General features: G+C 37.1%; 1 protein-coding gene across 1 annotated transcript; it reads right to left on the bottom strand.

The window, feature by feature from the left end:
• Window positions 1-487: 487 nt before the first annotated feature.
• Window positions 488-26,037, bottom strand: LOC139128753 (E3 ubiquitin-protein ligase TRIM56-like). The gene is made up of 3 exons (XM_070694481.1): window positions 25,946-26,037; window positions 4,896-5,993; window positions 488-577 (listed from the first exon to the last, which is right to left on the bottom strand). Exons 2-3 carry the CDS (start codon window positions 5,979-5,981, stop codon window positions 488-490), a joined length of 1,176 nt encoding a protein of 391 aa, XP_070550582.1. The 5' UTR covers window positions 5,982-5,993; window positions 25,946-26,037.

Raw genomic sequence — 26,037 nt, 5'->3', positions numbered from 1 at the left:
ACATGAGCATGTGGTGTGTTATAAAACACCTATAGCCTGGTCTTTATTCGGGCTATAGCGCTCGTCTATTACCCCTCGTGGCCGTGTGTTACCAGAAACACATCGCTATACCCCTCGGCCTACGGCCTCGGGGAATAGCGATGTGTTTCTGGTAACACACGGCCCCCGGGGTAATAGACGGGCGCTATAGCCCTCATGACCAGGCAATAGGTGTTTAATGCTATTTGAAATGTTCATTTCAATTGAACTAACAGGAAAACTTGAAGGACATTTTGTACTTTGGAACAACCATGGCAATAAAACAAACACTTGTAATACTTTGAATTGTAATTATTTCAATATTCATAGATTTCATGATAAATTTACCTATCTACAAGCTTATGGTGCAGCAGCATGTTTTAAATGAAGTGTTTGTGATTATGACTGAAAGATGTTGGTTGAAACCTGAAATGATTTTTAACATCTTTCTTACAAGAACATACCTCATTCACATTTCAGAGTGAGATGATGAGTTGGCTACAATAGCTTTAACAGCCTTGTCTTTGTCCAACAAATCACATTGTGATGAAGCGTTCACCTGTAATTATAATTTGTAACAATCTGTATGAGGATCAATTCCTGTTTTGGTGTATTAATAACTCAGTTTAGGAGATGTGAGATTGTTCTTTTCCTTTTTTGCCTCCCCCTCCCCCGAAAAAAAGATAAATGTTTGACAGAATTTATGAATAAGGCCAATCTAATTTGATTGAAGACATCAAGCCGACTCTGCCCAAAAAATAGCATCAAAGACATTTTGCTCACATTCTGTTAGATGTGGCCGGCCACGATGAGTGCAGTTATTTAATTGCTTCTATGGACGTTAACTATTTCTATGTCAATATGGTACGTTTGACCACATTTTGATGCACGTCATCATTTTGATGCACGTAATGGTTGGCGACTGCACCAGTACTGTTGTAATGTACACTCACATATTTCTTTAACCTGCCAAATTCGTATTTCATCATCAAGTCAAGTTGGTTAAAGCTAGTGAAGCAAAACATGTCCCATATGGTCCATTTTAACAAAGACTTAAGTTTATGATTTGAAGGTCCAGCCTGACAACAGAGACACTGTAATATGATTTTTATAGACTAAAGCTGCTATAAAATACCAAGCAAAGTGGGTGAAAATACAAATTTTTTGGGTTTAATACCACATTTTACTGCCTTGACAGATGGGGAAGTGATTCTGTCTGGTAAGTAAAGGGATATAAAACCATGCAGCCTGTTATGGCCCTGTCACACCTTGACGATTTAGCCAGCATATGCAAACATATGAAAAATTTGGCGAATTCATTATGGGTAAGTTTTGTATAAGTTAAGAGCACGCTGAAGCATGCTGGAGTACGTCTTAGTACATGGAAGTCATCGATCCGTCCCGCACATGACGGCCATAAGTTGTAGGTAGGTTATGTGCTCATTCACACATGTTCACACACGTTACTTGTAAGTTACTCATAAGTTGAAATGTATTGAGATAATTGTCTAGTGTACCACAAAAACGTATAGTTACGTATTTTTAACCTATGAGTACTCTATGAATACGCTTATGCATATGCCCAAAATTGAAAAATACATCGTTAGTCTGGCAAGCCAGTATTTTAGAGAATTTTTGATATGTCAGCATGCGCTGGCTAAATCATTAAGGTGTGACAGCTAGAGCCCTTACATCAAAATTAGTGATAAAATCTACCACACCAAAGAAAAGGTACATAATCCCTCTTGTAATATTGTATTGCATGGAATTAAATTTGTAGACAATATTTGGCAATTTATGAAGCAGTGCGTAATACATGTATAAGAAAACAAGCTATACTGGCTAGGAGATCCTTGGTTGTTTTAATCTCTGTACAAATCATCACCAACATGTAAAATTCTGACCAGCGTTACTATAAGTATATATCACAACAAAACCATAATTGAAGTAGTGAGCTCAGTCATGTGACAAATCTGTTCGGAACACAGTGGATTACATGTATCATTTTTATTTGTCCGTATTTTGAGTATGATCGAATAAAATAATAAAGAAATAAATACCCCATGGCTTTCTATAGTAAGTAAACTCTAACCTGTGAAAAGTTTAGTCCAATACATCTAGCCAAGAATTAGTAATGACTTCACAAAGTTTGAAAACGCGCCTGAAATCCACTCACTCGCTCAGCGTTGACCGTGGCTGCCATTTTGTTAATTAGCCGCGCCAAAGACAAACATGCCAGCGTGTCTCCTGGGGCGGGTTCGGAATATTCCATTATGAAAGTCATACAGTTAGAGGGGACAGGATGTAAGCTTCACGGCTGACTTGCAGCGTGTTTGCAAGGTTATATCTGATTGGTCGATTGTCATTATTCACAGCAACTTAGGGAGTTTATTTGCATTATTCAATTATTACGGTGAGATTCTGCCAACCAATTGGATAACAGCTTTCAAATCGCTGCAAGTCGCCCCAAACTTCAAAATGAGGGGTCACAATCGACACTCGGCCGAAAAATGTGGAAAAGGCATCAAAAATGAGACTTTTGACACAAAATTTTACCACAATTAACCTTTTGATCCATGATTGTGGCCCCTACATATAACGACCAACTATCATTTGTTCATTTAAAACTAATTTTTGATGTTTGGAGCGAACGCAAAAGTTGGAACCGCCCTGTTTTGAAATCATATATATAGAACAGTCCACATCCGGGTACTTAGACAAGCGGCTGGACCCAAGCCTGACTGTGTACACTGCATTAATGTAGCCCTGCGTACAGGTCTGTGTGTTCCCGGCGTTACACGGCCTGTGGTGGAGGCCGTGTAACGCCGGGAACACACAGACCTGTACGCAGGGCTAGCTGCATTTGCTACTTTCTCCGAAACGGTAAGGATTTTTACAGCACAAATTCAGTAGAATTTTGGCTAAAATGGATTGATAATGTGTTCCGATAGCCTAATATTCAACAATTTACTACATTTCAATCAATTCTTTGTCAGAAATTTGGCATTGAAAAAGTCGATCGAGACATGAGCTGTATAGCAATTAGTATGGCCGATGAGGGCGTTTTCCCTGTGCATTTCTATGGGCTTACATAAAACAAAGAAATTCTGTTTCATATTATCATATGGGGATGGTTTTTCAATGTATTACTTTGGTTAACGCTGGTAAAATCAAACTGCGATATGTTTTTTTAATCTTGAGAGAATATTTTAGCGTGAAAGAGTATTTTTTTGTTTGAGTTACCAATATTTAGTATAGTTTTAAATTGTGTTATTTTCAATGATGGATGGATTACTTTTATTATCTCATCATTCCTGTGATTGCTAATGGTGTTGGTTAATTTGAATGATTAATAATAATGCCCATTTTTTATACTTTTTTAATATTGCAGATATCCATGACAGACTGTGTTACCAAGGGTGACATCATTGCACTTGTGGTGAAGGCCCAGGAGGAAAATACTTCATTAAATCATTGAATCATTGAATAATCTGAGTATTAAGTCTTATAAAAATTGGTTAATTACTCTGATAAAACAATGATATTGAATTTCAGTTGTTGCCATAGCAACCGCTTCTTTTATATTTTGGTTACTAATTTAGAATTTATGAATTGCACCCACTATTTGAAATGTTTTAAGAGCATTTGGTATCCTTAATTTGAAATCTGAGTCAAATTATAGTACTATCTCTGAAGAAACTGATGGAAACCAGTGATATTAACCCTTTCACCCCAGTTCCCTGTATACAGGTCCAACTTTACCATAGAAAACAATGGATTTGGGACAAACCATGGTGGTGAAAGGGTTAAAGCAAAGCAATGTAATATTGACTGTTTCTGTTTCCTTAGCAACAGTTGAGTTTGCAGTTGTATTCACTGTATACTTCAGTAGCTGTGACAAGTAAAATTGAATCGTACAAGTAAAATGTAGACGAAATATATTGAAAGACAAGAAAAACTACCATTGGTAACAATGGGTAATTTATTCATGTTTTGTTTCCATGGTAACAGTGCATTTTGAACAGTTTCATCCCAGATAACCTGTAGAACAGTTAACTACCCTTCATGTCCATGGTCAGAAACATTTATCATCAATTACTTACCAAATGCTTGGAAATTATGGCAGTGTTAATTAATTATTCATAATTTTAATAAAATATTATGTTTCCATGGAAACGTGTAAGTGGATATGCAAAAGTATACTTTATACAATTGGTCTAACTTAGAAATATATTCCCTGAAGATTTGGTGCAAATCGGTCGTGAAATGGCAAAGTTACAAGCATTTAACCAATTTCTTGGTCTAAATTTCATCAAATTTGGTTCCATTGTCTTTCCTATGCAGCAATGCTTAAGATGACAAAGACCCTTCCAAATTAATTCCGAAAATTTAATTCTTTAAAAATCCATATCTTTGAAATGGATAATCTGATTTTCATCAAATAAAGTGCATTCTTCTTCTTTTTCAGAGTTCTATCCTGATACAACATTTCTGATGCTGTGAAAAACATGATTAATTTTCACCTGAACTCATTAAAATTTGAAGAAAACATGACTCAAGACACAAAGTTGGCAGAAAAATGCAGTCATACATGTATGATTACATGTGATATCAAAACCAAAAGGTGGGCGTACCAGGAGCCACTGAATTTCTCTTTGAGTTATAATTTCAGATGCTCTTGCAGGATCTAGAGATTTCTACAAGAATTCAGACTTTTCTGATATGTTGTTGACGTTCATATATGATAAAGTATATTTAAACCCTGTCAGGTGTCTGTATGCACAGGACTCCAGTTGTGTATAAAATATGAGTTTTGGTACAGGCATGAAATTGAGACCCTGTACTCTACACCTGAGTGTACACCATTGTGTACTCACCTGGTTTATATAGCCAAGATCTACCAGTCTGCATCGTGGATTTTCAGTGAAACCAAGAACGCTATCAATGCTGTCAAAATTTTCTTCTGTCAGACCATCTTGTCCTAGTCGTTGACATATTTCAGCCTTTGCTGCCATTACGTCCACTGCACCACCATACCTCAACAAATGATTCAGATGTGAATGCATGCTTTCTGCACCAACAAGTCTATGTTCCAATTGTTCCACTTTGGAATCAATTTGTTTGCGCTTTGGTGAATATGTATCAGCAATTACAGCAAGCAATCTGTTTTCCTGCTTCTTGATTTCAACAATCACAGTTTTTGACAGGTCTTTGACTTGTGATTCAGCTGTTGTTTTGTTCTTCTCCAAGCGTTTCCCCACATCATGAACTCCATCTCTTGCCTGTTTTAAATCATTCACTTTCTGAGAAGCTTTCCCTTCATACTCTTTCATGGTTGGCATGTACTTCTCAAGAGCTGCTTCTACTGATAAAGTTTTGTGTTCTGGTGGTGTATGTTCAACCAAGGTACATTTCACACATGTTGGGATTTGACAAGAGTCACAATACAATTCCAGTTGTGCACTGGGATGCTTATCACAGAACCTTGGTTGAATAAGTCTTGAGTGCTCAGAAGACATTTTCTCTGTATATTCATCAACAGTCATTGGTTTATGATTTTTGCTAAATCTCATTCTTTTGTGTGCTTTTACGCAATCATCGCAATAGAATTCACCGCAGTCTTGACACCAAAATTTTGCTTCTTTTTCACAGATGTCACACAGTGATTTCTCAGAATCAGGATTGACATCACCTAAAAATTGCTGCAAATCATTTATGAATCGATTATTATCAATAGCTGATACTCCTCCAGAGGGCAAAGGGAACAATTCTTTGCATGTTGGACAGATCAGCTTATCATTGTTGGTTTTAACCCATTCTGTCAGGCAGGGTTCACAGTACGTGTGATAACATGGCAATATTTTAGGAGACTTGAATCTTTCCATGCAAACTGCACACAGCAGTATCTGTTCATTGATGTCTGTCAAAACTTTCTCACTGGAAACTGATGATGCCATGGCCATGTTGACTGTCACCTGGAAAAGTGAAACACAGTGATTTAGCAGTAAAATTACAAAATCTAAAAACTTTTCTTGGCCATTTTCCATGTATGACTAAATATAGTATGACACTTTCATAGCTTTTGAACAAGATTCAAGATATCAAAAGAGAAAGCATCATGCTTGAAAACACATGGATATCACATGTACATATGCTAAAAAGTGCATGTCCAGCATGTGGTAGCATTACATTTTATGCTTTTTCACATCAGAATATAGTGTGGGCATCTGTAGTATGATGATGATCTCCTATGGATGTGTTTTGATGGGAATGCAATTATAAACTTTTTAAGAAAGAAATGTTTGCTTGGATTATTTCATTGCAATTTTAATGCAGTTTTTCTCTAAAGGGACAAGAAATTTAAAAATAGAAAAATATTTCTCAACAAGAAAGTTTACATGTCATGATACACCTGGATGAAATATTTTGAACACCCTGCGTCCAATATTTTAATCAAAATGCCAGAATCTTTTGTTGACAGCAGCATAATATCGTATTTTCAGCTCAAAACTGAGAACACACAGGCAAAAGATTGCTAGTTGTAGGCAAAAAAAAATTATTTGTTTCTGGTCACCGAGCGTATCACTTCAAAATGTGCACATAAATTCTTTTTTTGTCCCTTGTTTCATTTGTCCCATAACAAAAAAGGAAAAAATTGTATCAAATTCCACCAAAAATAAAAAAATAGAAAAAAAATCGCGTCGCCACATCATTTTTGCCACATGTCAATGACCAGAAACAAACATATTTTGGGGAGCCTTAGAGGGCACTTTATATTCCACTGGCATAGTGTGCTGCTGTGTTAAAGATGATTCATATTAGCGCTATACCATAACTCTTTTGCCCTTGATTGTAGTTGACATGAAAATATTCCTTCCTATTCCTTCCTATTATAAGAAATGCGACTTTCATTTCATGCATAAATTTCTCTGAAACAAATAATTGCCAAAGACCATGACAAACACAACATCACTGTCATTGAAAAGGGCAGAAAGCACTGACATGAAACATCAGTACCGGTATACGTCTAACTATTGATCTAGCCGAATGGTTAACATTGGTGACTGCGATATCTTTGTGAGGTGATTGGGTGCAGCACATTTTGATTTTAGGGAGTCGTCATTATTTACGGCCGGGGGGGGGGGGGGAGAATTGCTTTAGAAACTCCAAAATTTCGAGTAACCCCCTGCTACCCATGACGTGTTTGAGTAACCCCCCTCTCTGCTACAGAAATTTTGAGTGACCCCCCCCCCAAAAAAAAAAAAAAAAATTGGGAAAGTTAAATATCTAATTGTAAAATGGATTGCTGCTGCAACAGGCCCTGTACAGACCCTGATTAAACCCTGTGGTACAGGTCTGTGTCGGAAAGAGGTTCCATTGCTGTGACAGGGGTTGATGTACAGGTCTGTATCCAGTGCTCTGATGACATGCAGTGTTCTCCGTAGGATTTTTTTACAAGAGGGTGAAGATGTGGTGCAAAAACAAGCAACTGCGCAACGGGGTGAGGTCAGGAAGGGGTGTCCCCCCTCCTGCCGTTGGAGCTTTTGAAAATAGAGATTAAAATGGTGTCATTTGGTGGCACTTGGGGAGTATTTTTTTCAGATTTTTTTGTATAAAAAAACTCAAAGGAACAGAAATCTGAGACAGTATTCCAAACCTTATATTCCAGTTCACTGATTTCAATGAAGATTACATTTTTGAAAATGAAAAAATAGCGACAGACATACATTTATTCACAATTATTATTATTATTATTTTCCTGCAATAAAAGATGGGTTTGTTGTCAAGGCATTCCACTGGTTTTAAACTTTATAGAATCAGAATTAGCTTGCTTTACACATTTTCACCTATCGGTAACCTATACAATGTAGAATATAGAAAGCAGTCTTCAAGTTTCTCATGAATGATCAGGCAAGTATATCAATCTTTAATCAGGAAATACTGAAAAAATGTACTCAGTACTAGAAAGCATTTGCAAGCAAAAGCGAAGTTCTCAGAGACCAGAGCAGCGGAAGAAAAGAGAATGTGTGACGAAGATTGGTGCAGAATGAAAGAGTGCTTGGGATTTTAATATGCAAGCACATACTTATAGTGAGGGCTGATAGCAGTAACAACAGAATACAACTAAAAGCAAGGCAGTCCAGGGAATTACAGTACACAGATTACAAATGCCTTCATGTACAGTAAAAACGCAACAGATACATAGGGGGGGGGGGCGACAACGCACACAAATGTATATCGGACGAGAGGAGACATCGGACCTAGGCCGATGAACTTGAAAACCGAGGCCACATGCATTTTCATTTGATTACTAGAAAAGCAATTAACGCTTCATCTGTTAAGAGTTTTTACCACTGACTAAAACAATTTTCATTGCTATGTCGCTGTTTTCACAAGATACTGACTGTCTGATCTTGGAAAGTTGAGTTGCTTTATGTGCAGCCAACGCATGCTGGTGCGGTGACAGACAGTTCACTATGCTATGCCTAGATCTGCATGGCAGGGCTGTGTGTTACTGGCATTAAACGGCCTCCCACCACAGCCCTGCAGACTGGTATAGAAAAAATAAAAAAATTGCCAGTTTCAACATACCTTCAATACATTATATTGAGATTAATCTTAGATACTGTATACCAAATATCAAAGCTATCAAATCAGTAGTTTTTGGATAAAAAAAAAAATTATCAAAAATTGGGAAAATTGCCCCAAAATTACAAATATGAAAATATCAATACAATTTGTACCAGCATGACTGAGTTCATCCTGAGGAACATGAATATCAAGTTTCATAGCAATCAGACGAGTGATTTCAGAGAACAAGATTTTTTGACCAAAAAATGGAAAAAATACCCTAAAAATAAAAACATGCAAATTTCACCCAATTTTTGCACACATAATTAGAATATCTAAAGAAATCTGCATACCAAGTTTCAACCAAATCTGACCAATGCTACTGAGTTTTAGCCATTTGCAGGATTTTTCCTTTTTTTCCCCTCATTTGCATATTTTTGGCACTGACATGTTCATTTGAACAAATTCATATCTCCACCCCCCCTAGGTGCACCTGTACACCAAATACTAAGACAGCAGGTGCTACGGTTTAGGAGTTTTTGACGTGGACGGACATACATACATACATACAATGTACATACATACATACGTACATACATACATACATACATACAGACGACATTTTTCCACCTTATAAGAATACCTCCCATTTGCATATATGCATATGCATATATGGGAGCTAAAAACCGTTGGTGGCTCCTCAGAAATACGGCGGGCAGTTTCTCCGCCGAAAACAGCCGATTTTGAATCCAAAACTTGCATTGATCTTCATTTTCGAGCACACCCACCTCGCCTAGGTACACGATGTGCCCAGCCGCGCTTGTTAACTTACGCAAAGCCTACTTTTCTCTCTCTATGCGAGGGAAGCGTTCATATCCGCAGCCATGTTAATCTCATTCAACCCATGAGCCCTCGGGCGAAAACCAGCATGAGTCTAAACATTATGGAAAGCATATGTCGTAACAGTATAGCGCCACGTATGGAGAGTATTTAGAGAAAAATAAAAAGCAACAAGTCATCGTTGATGACACAGTCCCCGCTTGTCCATTTTGTTATAATCTTTGGTGTCTAGGTAGCTGTGGTCTAGGTAGCTGTGGAATGACATTGATGCAACGGGTGCATCAGGCCTGTGACTTGCATAATAAAGTGATCTGAGGAATGTTTTATAAATGACTCATCTCTGCCAGTAATGACCACTGAAGGAACTTTTGATTACATCACACACAATGATGCCCTCAGTGCCTGTAGTGTCATGACGGCACATACTATACACATGGTTTGGTGGAATTTTCAAAATGGTATGGGATCAGCATGTTGTTGTAATCAGCCATTTCGGATCATATAATGAAACAAATTAATGTACAAAGAATGCAGCCATAGTATTTTATCTTCGTATCACATTTGAACAAAAGCAGTCCATCGAGGGACCAGTGTTCTCCCCAGAGGGTTTTAGGTCACTGTCACTGTCCCGGACAGTGACCTATGTTTATGTTTCAAAGACATAAAAAATCACACCAAAATTGAAATCAAATGGCTGTCTATTGACCATATAGATCATAGCACAAAATTAGTAGACATGCTTATGTATGCCATAGTACTTTATCTTTGTACCAAGTCTCAACAACATTGGTTAAGGAATATTTGCATATGATTAAGCCTCAAAGACATGAAAAAATCCAAAAATGACCATTACGAAGTAAATTGACATGTATATGTATGCCATAGTGCTTGATCTTTGTGCCAAGTTTGGACAAAATGGGTGTAATGACCTTTGAATTACGCTTTAAAGACATGCAAAATTCCAACAAAATGGCAGTTCTGCAGCCATATTGGATCCTATCACAAGGTTAATTGATACATGCATATGTATGCCATAGTGCTTTGCCTTTGTGCCAAGTTTGAACAAAATCGGTTCAAGGATGTTTATGGTTCAAAGACACGAAAAATCGCAAACAAAATGGCCGCCTCGCAGCCATATTGGATCGTATCGCAAAATAATTTGACATGCATATGTAGGCCATAGTGTTATGCCTTTGTGCCAAGTTTGAACAGAATCTGTTCAAGGATGTCTGAGTTATGGTCCAAAGACATGAAAAATCGCAACAAAATGGCCGCCTCGCGCCCATATTGGATCGTATCGCAAAATAATTTGACAAGGATATGAAAGCCATAGTGTTATGCCTTTGTGCCAAGTTTGAACAGAATCTGCTCAAGGATGTCTGAGTTATGGTCCAAAGACATGAAAAATCGCAACAAAATGGCCGCCTCGTGTACCATAAATTGTTGCATCTGTAGGTCATAGTGCTATGCCTTTGTGCCAAGTTTGAGCAAAATTAGTTCTGCAGTGTCTGAGAAAACTGTTGATGACGGACGGACGGACGGACGGACGGACACACGGACGGGACCCAATCTATAAGTCCCCGCTGGACTTCGTCCGCGGGGACTAAAAAGCAACAAAAAACAAAGCGAAAGAAAGCTAGATTATTAATAGCTGAACGCAATATGATAGTTGTGCAATGCAAAATAAAAAATAAATAATAAATAAATAAACAAACAAGAAATGCCGTGAAACCTGTCCGAGCTAACCGATGACGTCATAAGCATGTCGCAATGCATTCTGGGTAATGAAGGAAAAATTTGTGTATAGCATGTTCTATGGTAGTAATACCGGACATAGAGAGAGAAAGAAAGAAAGAAAGAAGGAAAGTGAGCAAAAAGTAACAGTTCAAGAGCTGGTCTCTGGAACTAACTAGCCTCTAACATAAGGCTTGACACGTCGAATAGCTGATCATCCTCGTCTGAAGATCACAATAACGTGAAAACACATAGTGTAATGAGATTTTAGTTTCTACTTGAAACCACCTGTATTATGATTCAGTACATGTCAACAAAACCACCTGTATTATTAATATATATATATATATATATGTGTGTGTGTGTGTGTGTGTGACATATACCGGATATGAACATCTCAAGAATACATATTGCTGTTCTTTACTATTATTGTTGTATTAATTCATAACTTCACTAAATGCTTCAGTACATGTCAACAAATTGAGTAGCCCCCCTTCTTGTTCTCCACTTTTGAGCAACCCCCCTCTGTGATAATTTTTAAGACAATCAATCTGCAAGGCAGTTTACGTATTGACAAATATGTTATTTTATACAAGCACACAGCAAACTGTTCTTGATTTTTCATTTTATGGGACCTAAAAACTTTACCAAAACACAAAATTTTAGATATATCTCTGAAAATTGTAAATAAGCAACCTAGCAGTTGATAGAGATTGATTTATGTTATGTACAGAATAACTTTTTGTGACGCATGTGTTGATGAAGGAGGAATCTTTGCAAGTCCACTTAAGGTCGGCCTGACCAAAATGGCAAAAATAGCTGCAAAAATACCTATGGTAATTAAAGATTTTATCATAATTTGAGCACATTTAATTAACATCATTTTTGAGAACATGTCTACTAAACATCAAAGCTATCAGACAAGTGGTTTTTGAGAAACAATTTTTGACCATAAATGGCAAAAAGTGCCCCAAAATTCAAAATTCTAGATTTCAACCTAATTTTGATATACCATATTGACATAAACCCTATGAACCTGTTACTAAATATCAAAGCAATCAGATTGGTAAATTTTGAGATACAATTTTTTGACCAAAAATGAGAAAAATTGGCCCCCCAATACAAAATTGCAGATTTCATCCCAATTTCAATATATCTTATTAACATAAACCCTAGGAACCTGTACACCAATATCAAAGCTACCAGATCAGTAGTTTTAGGAGAAAAATTTTTTTGACCAAAATGGCAAAAATTGCCCCAAAAATAAAAAAATTACAAAAAAATTCATGAAAAATAGCAAGTCCAAGATACTGACCCAAGATGTGCACAATCATTTCAGGTCAGCCCAAAGTACTTACATGCTAATTTTTCATGTAATCTGCTCAGTGGCATTGAGTTTTTCAATTTTGACTGTTTTTACATTTTTTCACTTAATTTGCATATTTTTGGCAATGACAACTTCATTTGAACAAAATCTCATCTACAGCCCATCATCCATGTACACACCAAATATCAAGATGAAATGTGCAGCAGTTTTGGAGTTTTTGATGTTGACGGACAGACATACAGACATACAGACAGTTCCCTAGCCTATAAGAATAGCTTCCATTGCCATATATACATATGGCTATGGGAGCTAAAAACATAGTACAATTTAATACCAAGTATATGGACTATCATTACTAAATGAGTAATTTTTCAGCATTTCCTGATGAAAAATTGGTACACTTAATGCCTGGTCAAATATGATAAACATCTACTTTCCGTTCCATAGGTACAGATTATTTGGGAGAAAGTGTAAAGAAAGCAGATCCTACAAAGTATACAAAACAGTGAGTGCCTTGATAACAAACACATCTTTTATTGCCAGAACATAATTTGTCATAATCAACAGATATCTGAGCAATAAAGAATCTTTGTATCTTTCAACAAATGTAAATTTAATCTCTGCATTTGATTAACATAATCTTTGTCTTGTTTTTTTTCCTCTGTCGTCTTTTACACAACTTTTGGCAGTCTCTTGATAAACACTATATTGCGGAAAAAAGTTTTGAGTTTTAATACTCTATATGAACAAGTCATTGACAATGACACAGTCCCCCTTGTAATTGGGAATTTGTCACTGGAAGTGACTAAAAATTAAAGTCAATATGATGCGCATGAAAAAAGGAATGCAGGTACCAAAGCCCTGTCTGTGACTGATGCCCATATAGAATTGGATTGTAAACAAGTAGTGGCATAGGGTTATGTCCTTTTACAAAGTTAGACAGAATTAGGTATGTCATGCCCTGGGTTTTTAAATTCCAAAATTCAACTTATATGCAAGAAACTGGTCAAGCATGTCTGAGTAATGGCTCTTGACATAAAAAGGTCAGAACACCAGATGTGAACCCAAAATGTCCTCATGTTCAGTACAGAAAAGACTTCCTATAATTAGCTATTGATACTGTTAAAATTAAACGCCTTTCTTGACTGGTAAATCTTTGTATGATCAACATCTGCAGTAAGTATCATCAGATTAGTGTGCAGTCATTCAGAATAATCACAATCATACCAATCCATAATCCAATAACACGAGGTCAAAATTTGTAAGACAATAGTTGTAAACATAGACACAAAACAGCACAGAACAGACAATAAATAGACGGTACACAAAACAGAGTCAAATTCATGAAAGACAGATATATGGACCTCTCATAAAAATAAAATAGATATTTTTAGCAGAGAATTATGAAAATCCATAATTTATCCAAATTAGCAATTAATTGACCAAATACTGACAAATGTCTTTATGTGTTATTAGAGCTGTGTGACCAACGTGTACAAAGTTTCATAAAACTTGCTGCAGTCCCTTAAAGTGTCACTCCCACTTGGTAACATTTTAAAAACATTTTTTTAATTCCAACGGTCGATATTGACAAGGTGACTCCGCGCGGATCGCGAGATATTGATAAAAACAGATCATTTCCCGAGCGTATTTTTCACATCCCAAAGTTTTACAATCGTTTCTGGTTATGACCCGAAATCCCCCCGAAAGTGTGTTGTTGTGCTGATTGACGATATTCTAGGAGTCCAAAAACGTTCGAATGACGCAACTAATTTACCCTCCTACTGCGATGACTTTTATACATCATTATCAGTGCCTTTACTTCTGGTAATTCTTTTTTAAAACTTCTCCTTAGTTTTTGTCGTATCCATTATTCTCAATCAGTTTGTATTAAATTTTTAAACAATACCACGTAGATATCAGTTTTTACGTGTAAAATATTAGTTGCCTCTGATCACTACATTTTGTCGTCTGCCACACAGTTACGCGTGGTTCGACAACATAGCGGCCGCCGCGTGGTATGCGCGCATATCACGCGGCGGCCGCTATGCATACTATGTATCAACCGCACCAATCTGTGCTAGTCAAATATGCGAATTCTGGTGGAATCAGCAAGCTTTTTTTTCATTTTTTTGCCGAGTCAGTAGGACTCGGCTTTCTCCCATGGGACATGACCGCTCACCAACGCGAGTGGTACTGCTGTGGCGTACAGCAGCGTCAGCGTAGACTCGTACTCCATAGCTTCGTTGACAATGGTCCCAGTGCCGAACGTTCTATGTTCGGAAGCTGAATTCAGGTGGGCCACCGGAATTCAAACTTTAACTATTTTGAGGACATTTTTTCAAAAATCACTAATTATGAAATCAGCGCTTATTATGCATGCCACACCCAAAAAAATGGACGTGCATATATGTATGCCATAGTGTATTATCCTTGTACCAAGTTTGAAAGAAATTGGCTAAGACGTGTCCCAGATATCTGCGTGGATGGACGGACGGATGGACGGAACCCAAACCATAAGTCTGGGGGACTAACAAAATGCATTACATGCATTCTATGCATACAAATGATTACCAGATAAAGCATGGTTCACTCTAAATTTATAAATGTTAAATATAAAGACATCATAGAGGACTGCTCTCAGCAGATACCATTATAAGTGCACAGGACCTAGGACAAAACTGAACTGTTGTGAATTCATCCTTTATTATGACAGAAACATATATTTTAATTACTTAAGCTCAATTACCATTTTGACATTTAGTCATAACATATTATTAACAGGAATTTCATTAGAAACCAGCAGCTGGAGAAATTGTATGGCTTAGGTAAGGTCATTTCTACGGATGTAAAATTTCAAACTGGCAAACAAATAAATAGTGGATTAAGAAAAATATTGTCTCTGGCTCTTTGGTCAACTTATATCATATACATAAATGTGAAATTTTGCACAAAACACAATAAAATTGTAGATTTGCCATTTCTGCTTATTCATTGATCTGCAATATCATGCACACTGAGAACTGTATTTTCGCAGAATGAGTTGTCATTGTTTCATTGTTTGAAACACTGATCATGCAAAACGTGTCATTAAAATATCAGTGTTTCATGTCATCTTCAAACAGTTTTACCTTGTGCAAAAGAAAATCAAACACCTCTCAGATATTGCACAATTGCACACATCAATTTCTCAAAATGTGCTATATGAGCCTTCTTATGCTCTCCACCCTTCGGACCAGGAGTGTCCTATGTCATTTTCCTAACAGTCTTACATAGCAAAAAAATTTGAAACATTTCTCAGATTGCACTAGACTGCACCATTGTGTATACACATTAATTTCTCAAAATTTTCAGCGCAAGACAGGTGATACCCCTCTGGCACACTTCCCTTCAGCCTCTCGCGCACTTTCAAATTCTTCCCTGTCAGATATCCTAGTGAAAACCCTACCAATATTATAGAAATAACGGGCGACGCGCTGACCACTAACGTTCATTTATGGGCAAGGGCGAGAGGAAAGCCAAACATTAACGGGCGAGGCTTGCCGAGCCCGTTAATTTGGCTTTCCTTGAGCCCGCGCCCATAAATAAACATAAATGGTCAGTGCGGAGTCTGTTATTTCCATGATATTATCAATGAACCGGAGAAAACCGTCAAAATTTGCGAAAATTTTTGGAGCGAACGACAACTGGGCCCCAAAACTGAGCAATATGCCACACACAGTCACACGCGCTGTAAAATATTGGCAAATCTGGAAATATTTTCAGAAAAAAGTAATACAACTTGGCCCACAAGTGCTCCATTTTATTTTGAGATTGATTATGATTTACGTTTGAGCTGTAAAGTTACGATACTTTGAGTTGTTAATCTTATTATTAATATTCACTGGCATATAAACAGACCATTACTGTGTATTTGTGGTCAGTCATGTGGTTCAGCTGACCAATCAAAATGCGACAGGCAGGGCATGGTAATAGTCGCGCCAGCGGCTTACTGACTACGCATTATTCATAATATACTATGCGAGTAACCGGAAGTGTACCTTCTTTCTCTTCTTGGGCGCCGCCATGTTTTTTTTTTGAGTACTCGTAAATAAACAAATACGAAACAAATTACTATGATATAACATGCCTTTTATAAATATACCTCTTTTATTAGCCAGTAAATGTTATTATACACCTTGTCGCTGATACAAAGTATCGTTGATATAGATAAAAGGAGAAAACTGTCGTGCATATGAACGGGGGCATCGCAAAGAATGCTGGGATTGATTATAGAAGAGCGCCCCCTGTGTCAATAATTAGATTTAAAAATTGCAAGTTTTTAGACGGAACGCTATAGTTTTCAGCTTGCAAGCTGGAAGGTGGGCAGTGCGGTTACTATTGCAATGATAATTATTGCATAATACGTCCCTTGTTTAAAGCAATAGGCTGTTATCATTGTAAAAATTGCCAATTTTTGTTCAAAATTTTTACATGCTACAAAACATCTATACCTGCCCTGCTGCAGGGTTTGACGTCGTGTAAGTACGTGAACTGCTTTCATCAGAGGGAAACTGGGCATAGTTGTCATATAAACGTTTATGAAGTAACAATTACAGTTTATCATGAATCAATACAAATAACATTGCCAATCTTAACCCCTGGCGCGACACCAAGGGCTGAGCCCTATATAATATTAGTCGCGCCAGCGGCTTACTGACTACGCATGCGCTTATTCATAATATACTATGCGAGTAACCGGAAGTGTACCCTTCTTTCATGGGCGCCGCCATGTTTTTTTTTTTGAGTACTCGTAAATAAACAAATACGAAACAAATTACGATGATATAACATGCCTTTTATAAAATATACCTCTTTTATTAGCCAGTAAATGTTATTATACACCTTGTCGCTGATACAAAGTATCGTTGATATAGATAAACGGAGAAAACTGTCGTGCATATGAACGGGGGCATACCGCAAAGAATGCTGGGATTGGATTATAGAAGAGCGCCCCTGTGTCAATAATTAGATTAAAAATTGCAGTTTTTAGACGGAACGCTATACAGCTTGAGCAGAGATACCCCTATTTGCATATTTATATTAGAATTTCGTTCAAATGGAAGTGATGAGGGCGCTGTTCTACTTGACCGTTAGTGTGATTTTTCCTGTTTTTTGGGGGGCAATTTCAGCCCATTTTTCCCAACAAACGATGTCAGAGACGTTTCTATGGTAGCAGTTAAGTTTGTGCCTATGAATTTTTATCAACTTCTACGGCTTACTTTTGGTGCTATGTGTGTATTGTCGATCTATGGCTCGCTAAACATAGGCCTACTTTTGGGCTGCCGCAACTACATGCACAGCTGATTCTTGTGAATATTTTTACATAGTTAGACGTCTAATCATTATTTAAGCCCCCTAACTTAGTTTTATTCTTGTTCATGCCCTGCAAATCACTGCTTTGGCCTCGTAGGTCGTACACCGTCCCGCCATCAGAAGACAAGATGGCCGCTTAAAGTGAGGAACGTGTTGCACTCCGCTGACGCCTTGCTCACGTTTACAAATTGTTTAGGCCCAAAGATTGCACATACATATTTTACTGTTGTCAATCCAACTTATGTTTATTTATATTTGATGCTTGGGTTACAATTTCGCGGTAGTCCTCGTAGGCATTGGCTACCAATATTCCATTGGGTAACCGGAGAAGTCGGGCAGTTGCGAACTCGGCCATCGCCAGCGCCGATGGTGCCGACCAACTCGGCCAGTGCAGTGGGACTCGGCCAGGAGAAGTCTGCCACTCGCAACAAAGCAATATGATTGCATACGCATTCTCTTCACAGTTGAATATGCCAAACAATTTTAACTTTTACTACCATAGTTTTTGTTATTTTGTCGGTTTAATACTACCGGGTACTACGAACATTCAGAAAACAACTCAAAGTCGAAGAGCTCCCACGTCCACCCTGCAAAACATGTACGGTCTGCCTCCGTGTTTCTGCAGATCGCGCGCGTACCGTATTAAAGTTCAGGCAAACATTATGCCATTTCTTCAGTAAAATTCATGGCTTGATGACTCTTAACTAAGTTGCTTCGCCATCTCCTATGACTTTTTAACGAACTTCAAGTGTAAACTCGCTACCACGATCGCGATACACCGCCATCTTTAATTTTACCCAATGTGTGTATATCATACGTGCGTTGAACTGTAATCTGTGAAGTTTGCAAACATTACGCTCATCTTATGAATGACATTTAGATCGCTTTCGTATATAACTTAAGTGAGACTTCAAAAAAAGAAACACTAATATGGAGCATATATTCTAATAGGGTGCATACTGTACTGGCCGACTTCTCTTGTATTCGGTCATTGTCAACTGTCAGTGTCTGTCTGTTTGGAGTCGATGCAGGATGTGGTGGTCGGACATTCCCACGCCTGATTTTACTGACCCCTCAGCCTTTCAAGATAATAATATCGTTGTAAGAGTGGATTTGAGTGACCGTGATTTGTCACAGTTTTCCTTTTCACTGGTAACGGGTAGTATATCACTGTTCAGTTACCATGTTTCAACTCGTCAATGTTGACTGAAGTCCGATAGCATAAAGGCGAGTTTCAGTGCCATAGCGTTGTACGCTGTACACGCGTACACTGGGCTGTACGATCGGCCTTGTATGGTAACACTAACAGCGCATACATGGCATCATGAAATCATGCCGCAAATATAGGCGCACTGTCAGAAATTCACGAAACTTGTCACAAGCGTTGTTCAATAGCAAGTGGTTTGACACAACAAGTATTATTTTTGTTCAAGACCTGTATCAGTGTGTTTCGGGTCACAGTCTAAAATAGCACACAGCTGAGAGGTAAAGTAAAGTAAAGTAAGCCTTTATTGAAATCGTATCCCAGTTGGGATCTTGATCATAAAGTACAATAAAGGTTTTGCAAAAACAACAATGAAAGAGTATATATATATATATAAATATAAAATATTCTATACATGAGGTCAACATATTAAAGGTTCATAAATAGTTTACTTTGTCTTTTTCATTTTGTCTTGTCTGAGTTTAAAACATGTATGTATGTATTTTCCCAATTCACATAGTGATGCTTTATCTGTCCTTGAAAAGATGCTTACAAGGTCTTGTGTGCCTCTGAATGCGTTTTTACAAATGTTTAGTTTACTGAAAAAATCATGTCTAATGTCTGTGTATCCTTTGCAATGAAAAAGAAAATGTATCTCATCTTCTACTTGTTTGTTTTGGCAAATTGGGCATGCTCTGTCTATGACATCAAGGTTTCTATATCTACCTGTTTCTATGTGTAGTATGTGTGCACTAATGCGTAACTTGCACAGGGCTGATCTGTGATCTGTTTTTTTTAACATGAAGGTAGCTTTCGAGAGAGAAATCTTTTTCAACTCTCTGTATGTGCGAAGTTTATTTTTATGGTGCCCTTGTCTGGTATCATCATGAATCAATTCAAATGCACATTTTTCAAATAGCTGTTTAACTTTTACATTGAAATTAGTTTTAAAGTGTTTGTCATTTTCTATCTTTACATTCATGGCATCTCCAATATTTACGAGCAGCAACGATTGTTTAATTCCTGACACCCAATTATCTGTATGTGCATTGTCCAGTTGACAACCCAGATCATAAGCCTCACGAGTCAGTGTTGTATCAGATTTCTTACTTATTTTAACCAATATTTGACCATTTGTGTTATGCTTGAAACAATTAGAGGATATCTACCCAGTTCCATTAGACATGCTATGTTGGATGCTTTGTTATTCACTTTAAGTATGTGCTTGCAAAATTTAATGTGCACACTTTTCAATTGTGTTTGTTAAGTTTGTGAGTATGGTTTTGCATTTGTGCATATGTCTGCAGTCCATACTTCTGTACAGTATAGCAGAATAGGTTTTATCATGGCATCAAACATTTGTAAATGGACCTTAATTGGAATATTTAACTCTGCAAAGAGTAACTGTCTCAATTTAAAACATGCCTTCATAGCTCTGTTTTTCAAATCAATTTGTGCTCTGTTTAGTTTTCCTGTAATATTTAACTTTATGCCAAGGTAAGTGTATGTTGACACATTTTCCAACTCATTACCATGTATAGTAAATTTAAATTTGTTGAAAATTTTCCCCGATTTGTTGAAAACCATGATAGAATGTTTATGCCTAAATGCCATTTTTCACAATAATGCCCTATTGAATTTATAGCATTCTGTAGCCCCGTAGGTGTCTCAGATAGTAGAAGTAAGTCATCTGCATAAAGTAGACATGATAAAGTACTCCGTAATAAAGTTGGTGGGTCATTGCTGACACAATTAAGCGAATCTTTTATGTCATTAATGTATAGGTTTAAAAAGCAGTGGGCTTAAGCCGTCACCTTGCCTTATTCCTCTCTCCATGGGAAACTGTTCAGTGAGTCCCTCTTTCACCCTAATGCAACCCTTCGAATTTAAATAAATTGACTTAATGATGTTATAAAATTTCCTGTGATACCATACTTTATTAGTTTGTGTAGAAGCCCCACATGCCAAATTGAATCAAAGGCTTTCTGAAAGTCTATGAAACAGCCAAAAATATATTTCCCCTTACTCAGATACTTTGTAAGTAATTGTTTTAAAACAAATATATGATCACATGTACTAAACTCTGGCATAAAGCCAATTTGTTCCCTAATTATAAGGTTTTCATTTTTAATATGAGTAATTAGTCTTTGTTTTAGAACTGAAGTAAAAAGTTTACTAATTGTACTTAGCAATGTTATCCCTCTGTAATTTCTCGGGTCATTTTGTCTCCTTTTTTATATATCGGTACAATAATGCCTGTGTTCCATGCATCAGGAAAGTGACCGCTAGCTAAGATTACGTTGAAAAGAGTTTTGATTTGTTTAATTAATACATGTCTACTTGCTTTTATCATTTCATTTGTTATTTTATCCATACCTGGGGCTTTCCTGTTCTTTAAAGTACTGATGGCTTTTTGAATTTCTAATCAGAAATGGGTTTGTCCAAAGCTGATATCTGTGTTCCCAGCCTCTGTTGATCTATCATAACATTCTCATCTATTAATGGCAAATCTACCTTTGTATTAAGTGCCTTAAAATGACTGTACCACCTTTCTTTTTCAATTGGTGTGTGTTCACTGCTATTATTTTGTGAATCTGATTTCAACTCATTAATCAGCTCCCAGTACTTATTTGGTTTGATTTCCCCAAGCTGTCTAATTTGTTTAAAATCTGACTTTTAAATTCTCTTCTCTTTGTTTTAACTAGACGTTTATATGTTTCTTTAAATTGTAGCACGAGCTCCGTAATTCAGTATTATATGGGTCTCTGCTCAACTTAGTTGATAATTTGTAAACATCATTTTTTAAATTACCAAGATCATTGGTATACCACTTTGGTTTCCTAGAGGTGCTTAACTTCTTGCCCTTTTGTTCCTTTTTTTCCTTATAATGCGTTTATGGAGACTAGCTCCTGCTGTTTGTAGGAATATGTTTGATAACATTGCACAAGCTGTATTAACTGACTGTATTGTGGCATCAAAATTTGTTTTGTTAAAATTATTAATGAGTGATGCAATGTGTGGATTATGTAATGCTTCATAAAAGTAATACCTAGAGTCGCTAGTCCCATACAAAAGTAAAATCATTGCTACGTCTATCTTGATTAATTTTTATATTAGTATCTACATTATTTAAGTAGGCGTTAGTTTGTAACTGAAATTCAGTTTGGCAATGATCTGATATAGAAATGTTCAGTGGGTGAACCTTAAAAAAAAGAATTTTGCTAAATAAGTTAGTACTGACGATACTATAGTCCACAGTACTGCTGCCATGCCTTTGGTGACAGGTGAATTTTCCAATACTGTCTCCAATACATCTCCCATTAAGAATTACCATATCGGTGGCCATGCACAGATCTAAAAGTTGGTCACCATAATAATTTTTCATTGAAATATCCTGTGAATTTCGTTTTTTGAAAGCAATGTCTGCATTTGATAAATGATAGTCGTCTTGTTCATAAATTGCAACCTCCTGTATATTCTTAGTACGTGCATTGAAATCTCCAGTGAGAATAATTGCCCCCTTTTTTGAAAATTTTGCAATATCTTTTCCAACAGCTGAAACTGGTTTGACTCTTTCCAGCTAAAATACTTGACCCTTGTGGACTAAAATATAGGGTACAAATAAAGATATCATCATCTAAGTTAAAAAAGTTACTATCTAAACGAACCCAAATAAAATCTTCAGAACTACTTTCCATCTGCGTAATACCAGCAGTAAAAATATCTCTAAAATAAAATGCAACTCCTCCAGAGGGTGAGCGTGCTTTTCTATGTTGTTTGGTTCTAGCCGAATGAAAATAACTATATTTTGAAATATTAATATTTGAGTCAACTCTTGTTTTTGTCTCTACTAGACTTAAAAAATCAAACCTTTCTAAACTACATAAAAAAACTGCTATCTCTAACTTTCTGTTCTAAATTTCCATAAATATTCCATGTAGTAAATTTCAGTGTACTTCTCGCTATTGAGGAACACACCATGTCAAGAGTTCAAAAGTAGTGACAGTGAAGTTAAGTATTGTGACATAAAGATACCTGATTCAAGGTCCTCACATATCTAAAGGACGGATGTCAATGATGTATTCAATTGTTGATAAAATTCAATATGTTCGTCAAAAACTCCCTCACGAGGTGCTTTCCTTTATCGTTATTGCTGTTGCTGTTGTGATTGTTGTTTGCATTGTATTTGTAATTCCAGGAGCCATTAGTGTTATACTCTCTCCCTCGATTAGTGTATTTCTTTGGAATGTGCTCTTCTCCAATCCTTGGATTTGGCTGATTGTTACCCATCTGTGTCAGAATAACTTTGTAGATGCTTCTCTTCATGTTTGCCACTAGGAAAGCAGTGCCTTTGTAATTTGGATGTACTTCATCTTCAAACAACTCCAATCTAATATTATTCACTCTGTCTTGGAAATTGTTTTGTATGAAGTGTAGGTTTTGTGAATTGTCACTCATGAAATGGAGAGTGTCATTAAATTCACTGCTGGCGTGATTGAAGGTATCATTGCCTAACCTCGGTAAAATGCTTGATATAAACACTTTACTTTTTGGATAGGTTGCTCTAGTTGTGTCGATTAGATCTTTATACTTCTTTTGGCACATGTCAAGTGGTGTCCCGTTTGCAATGTTATTTGATCCAATGTGCAGCACAATGTTTTGTGGGTCTTTTAGTTTGGCAGCCTTGATGAAAGCATGGGCGTCATCTATTCCTTTTCCATGAAGTGTTTTCACAAACGTCTTTCTGATTGTTGAAAATTTCTGTGGGTCAATGTATTTAATGGTCGAATCACCTATAATTACCGTGTTGAAGCTCCCTTTCCTGGAATAAGCCAAAGAGTCTGAATGGGCTGGCCCAATTGATGTGTACTGTGTTGTGTTTGTACTTCCTCCGTTTACAGCTGAGGATGGTGTGGATATGTCTTTCATTACACTCTGCTCTGTGGACAATGATGATGAACTATCTGAGTGTTCACTGGAGCCAGAAGGGTTCTCAGAATCATTTAAGATGTCATAGTAATTACTGACTGGAATATTAGCAGTAATTCTATCATCTGTGTCATCTGATGGAGTTCGGATCTCAAGCTCCATATTTTGCAAGTGTCTTTTCTCTTCACCACAATTCAGTTTTATTGTTTGAGTTGAGACATCAACATTGTCTCTTTTCTTCTGTATATTTTCATTGACAGTGGCCTTCAAGATGTCAAGAATAGTATTCTGGGTCTCCTGTATTTTCATAATGTTCTTTTTAACAAATGCGACGTCTTTGTTGGTATTATTAATAGATGTCTGCAGTTTTCCCAGAGCTGCTGTCACATCACTCATTTCTCGCTGACATGCTGCTGTTAATTTATTCTGAGACACCCACTTTGTTTGTAGATCAAGCTTGTCTTGTTGAATGGAATCTAGTCTATGTGAGGTATAAACCATCATTGCAACGAACGAATTCAGTTGTCAATTATCATTAGTATTTATTTCTATCATGCATAGATACGATGAAATTACTCTCAAAAGTGTACATTACCTCATAGCATGTTCAATTTCGCATTAAATAATCATATTTGTGAGCTTTCGAGCCCATTTTCACGACCAAGTCGCTCGAACGACGTGTATTCCGACATATTGCTTGTTTACATTCAGAACGAGGCTCTGCAGCCTATTGAATTATGCAAATTTATATACGTCCGCTCAAGCTGATAGTTTTCAGCTTGCAAGCTGGAAGGGGGCAGTGCGGTTACTATTGCAATGATAATTATTGCATAATACGTCCCTTGTTTAAAGCAATAGGCTGTTATCATTGTAAAAATTGCCAATTTTTGTTCAAAATTTTTACACGCTACAAAAAATCTATACCTGCCCTGCTGCAGGGTTTGACGTCGTGTAAGTACGTGAACTGCTTTCATCAGAGGGAAACTGGGCATAGTTGTCATATAAACGTTATGAAGTAACAATTACAGTTTATCATGAATAAATACAATAACATTGCCAATCTTAACCCCTGGCGCGACACCAAGGGCTGAGCCCTATATAATATTATAAGATATGATATATGATACCCTCCAAATTAAACAATACTATATGGTTGGATACCGGTTACAGTGTGAGCAGCTGTATCTATATTTTGTTGTGACTTTGAATTCGGCTGAGGGCATAACTCGAAATTTTTGAGTATATCAATGAAATTCCTCCACCATGGCAGCACCACCCTCTCCCTCTCCATGCCGTAAATTATGACGACTCCCCAGGGCCTACCACGAATATACAGCGAAGTTGGAATATGAGTACAATCTACGCGTAGCTGCATGCTCTGGACTTCGGACTAAAATGGTAAGAGGCAGATCGTCTATGTTGCCGACACGAACACGAACTGTCTGATACCGGCTATCAAATACTATGAAAAATAGTAAAGAATGAGCGACAAAATCACTATCAGTTTTAGTAGAGGAGCTAGGAGTTACACAACGCATATCATTAGCATCTCATTGTCGGCTACATGGACTGTGTGCCCTAAAATGGACATACCGGTAGGAATGTTAGTGTTACCTGGATGTTACCTGGACACAGGACGGACAGAGAGTTAGTCAACCCGGATACAGCTGCCAAAAATTACAAGGGCAAGGCACGTACTTCAACGTAGTCCGATTTGGCTCTTGAACGATTTGATATTGAAACAGCAGTCAATTACTCTTACATTGCATTTCAGATACATTTCCAATATTTCCGATATTTCGACGTGTTGTGGGGTAAGACGTAAAATCGCCCTGAATCGCACTTTGGCCTCTATTTGTTTCCATGCACGTCCATCAATACTTTTTGTTTTCTCTGTAGGATTTTTATATAAAACATGGCTTAATGTAAAAAAAAGATTATTGAACTGATTCTCAGAGTAAACTAACCTTCACTATCTCTTTGGTTGGAGTCTTTCACCACCGCACCGATGGCCGCTGTGTCGTATACCGTAACGGAGGCTGCGCTGAACTTTGATGGA

The sequence above is a fragment of the Ptychodera flava genome, unplaced genomic scaffold (genome assembly GCF_041260155.1).
Source record: "Ptychodera flava strain L36383 unplaced genomic scaffold, AS_Pfla_20210202 Scaffold_67__1_contigs__length_642179_pilon, whole genome shotgun sequence".
Taxonomy (NCBI): domain Eukaryota; kingdom Metazoa; phylum Hemichordata; class Enteropneusta; family Ptychoderidae; genus Ptychodera; species Ptychodera flava.
The sequence above is the reverse complement of the archived record's forward strand: the minus strand, read 5'-3'. Positions and strand labels throughout refer to the sequence as shown.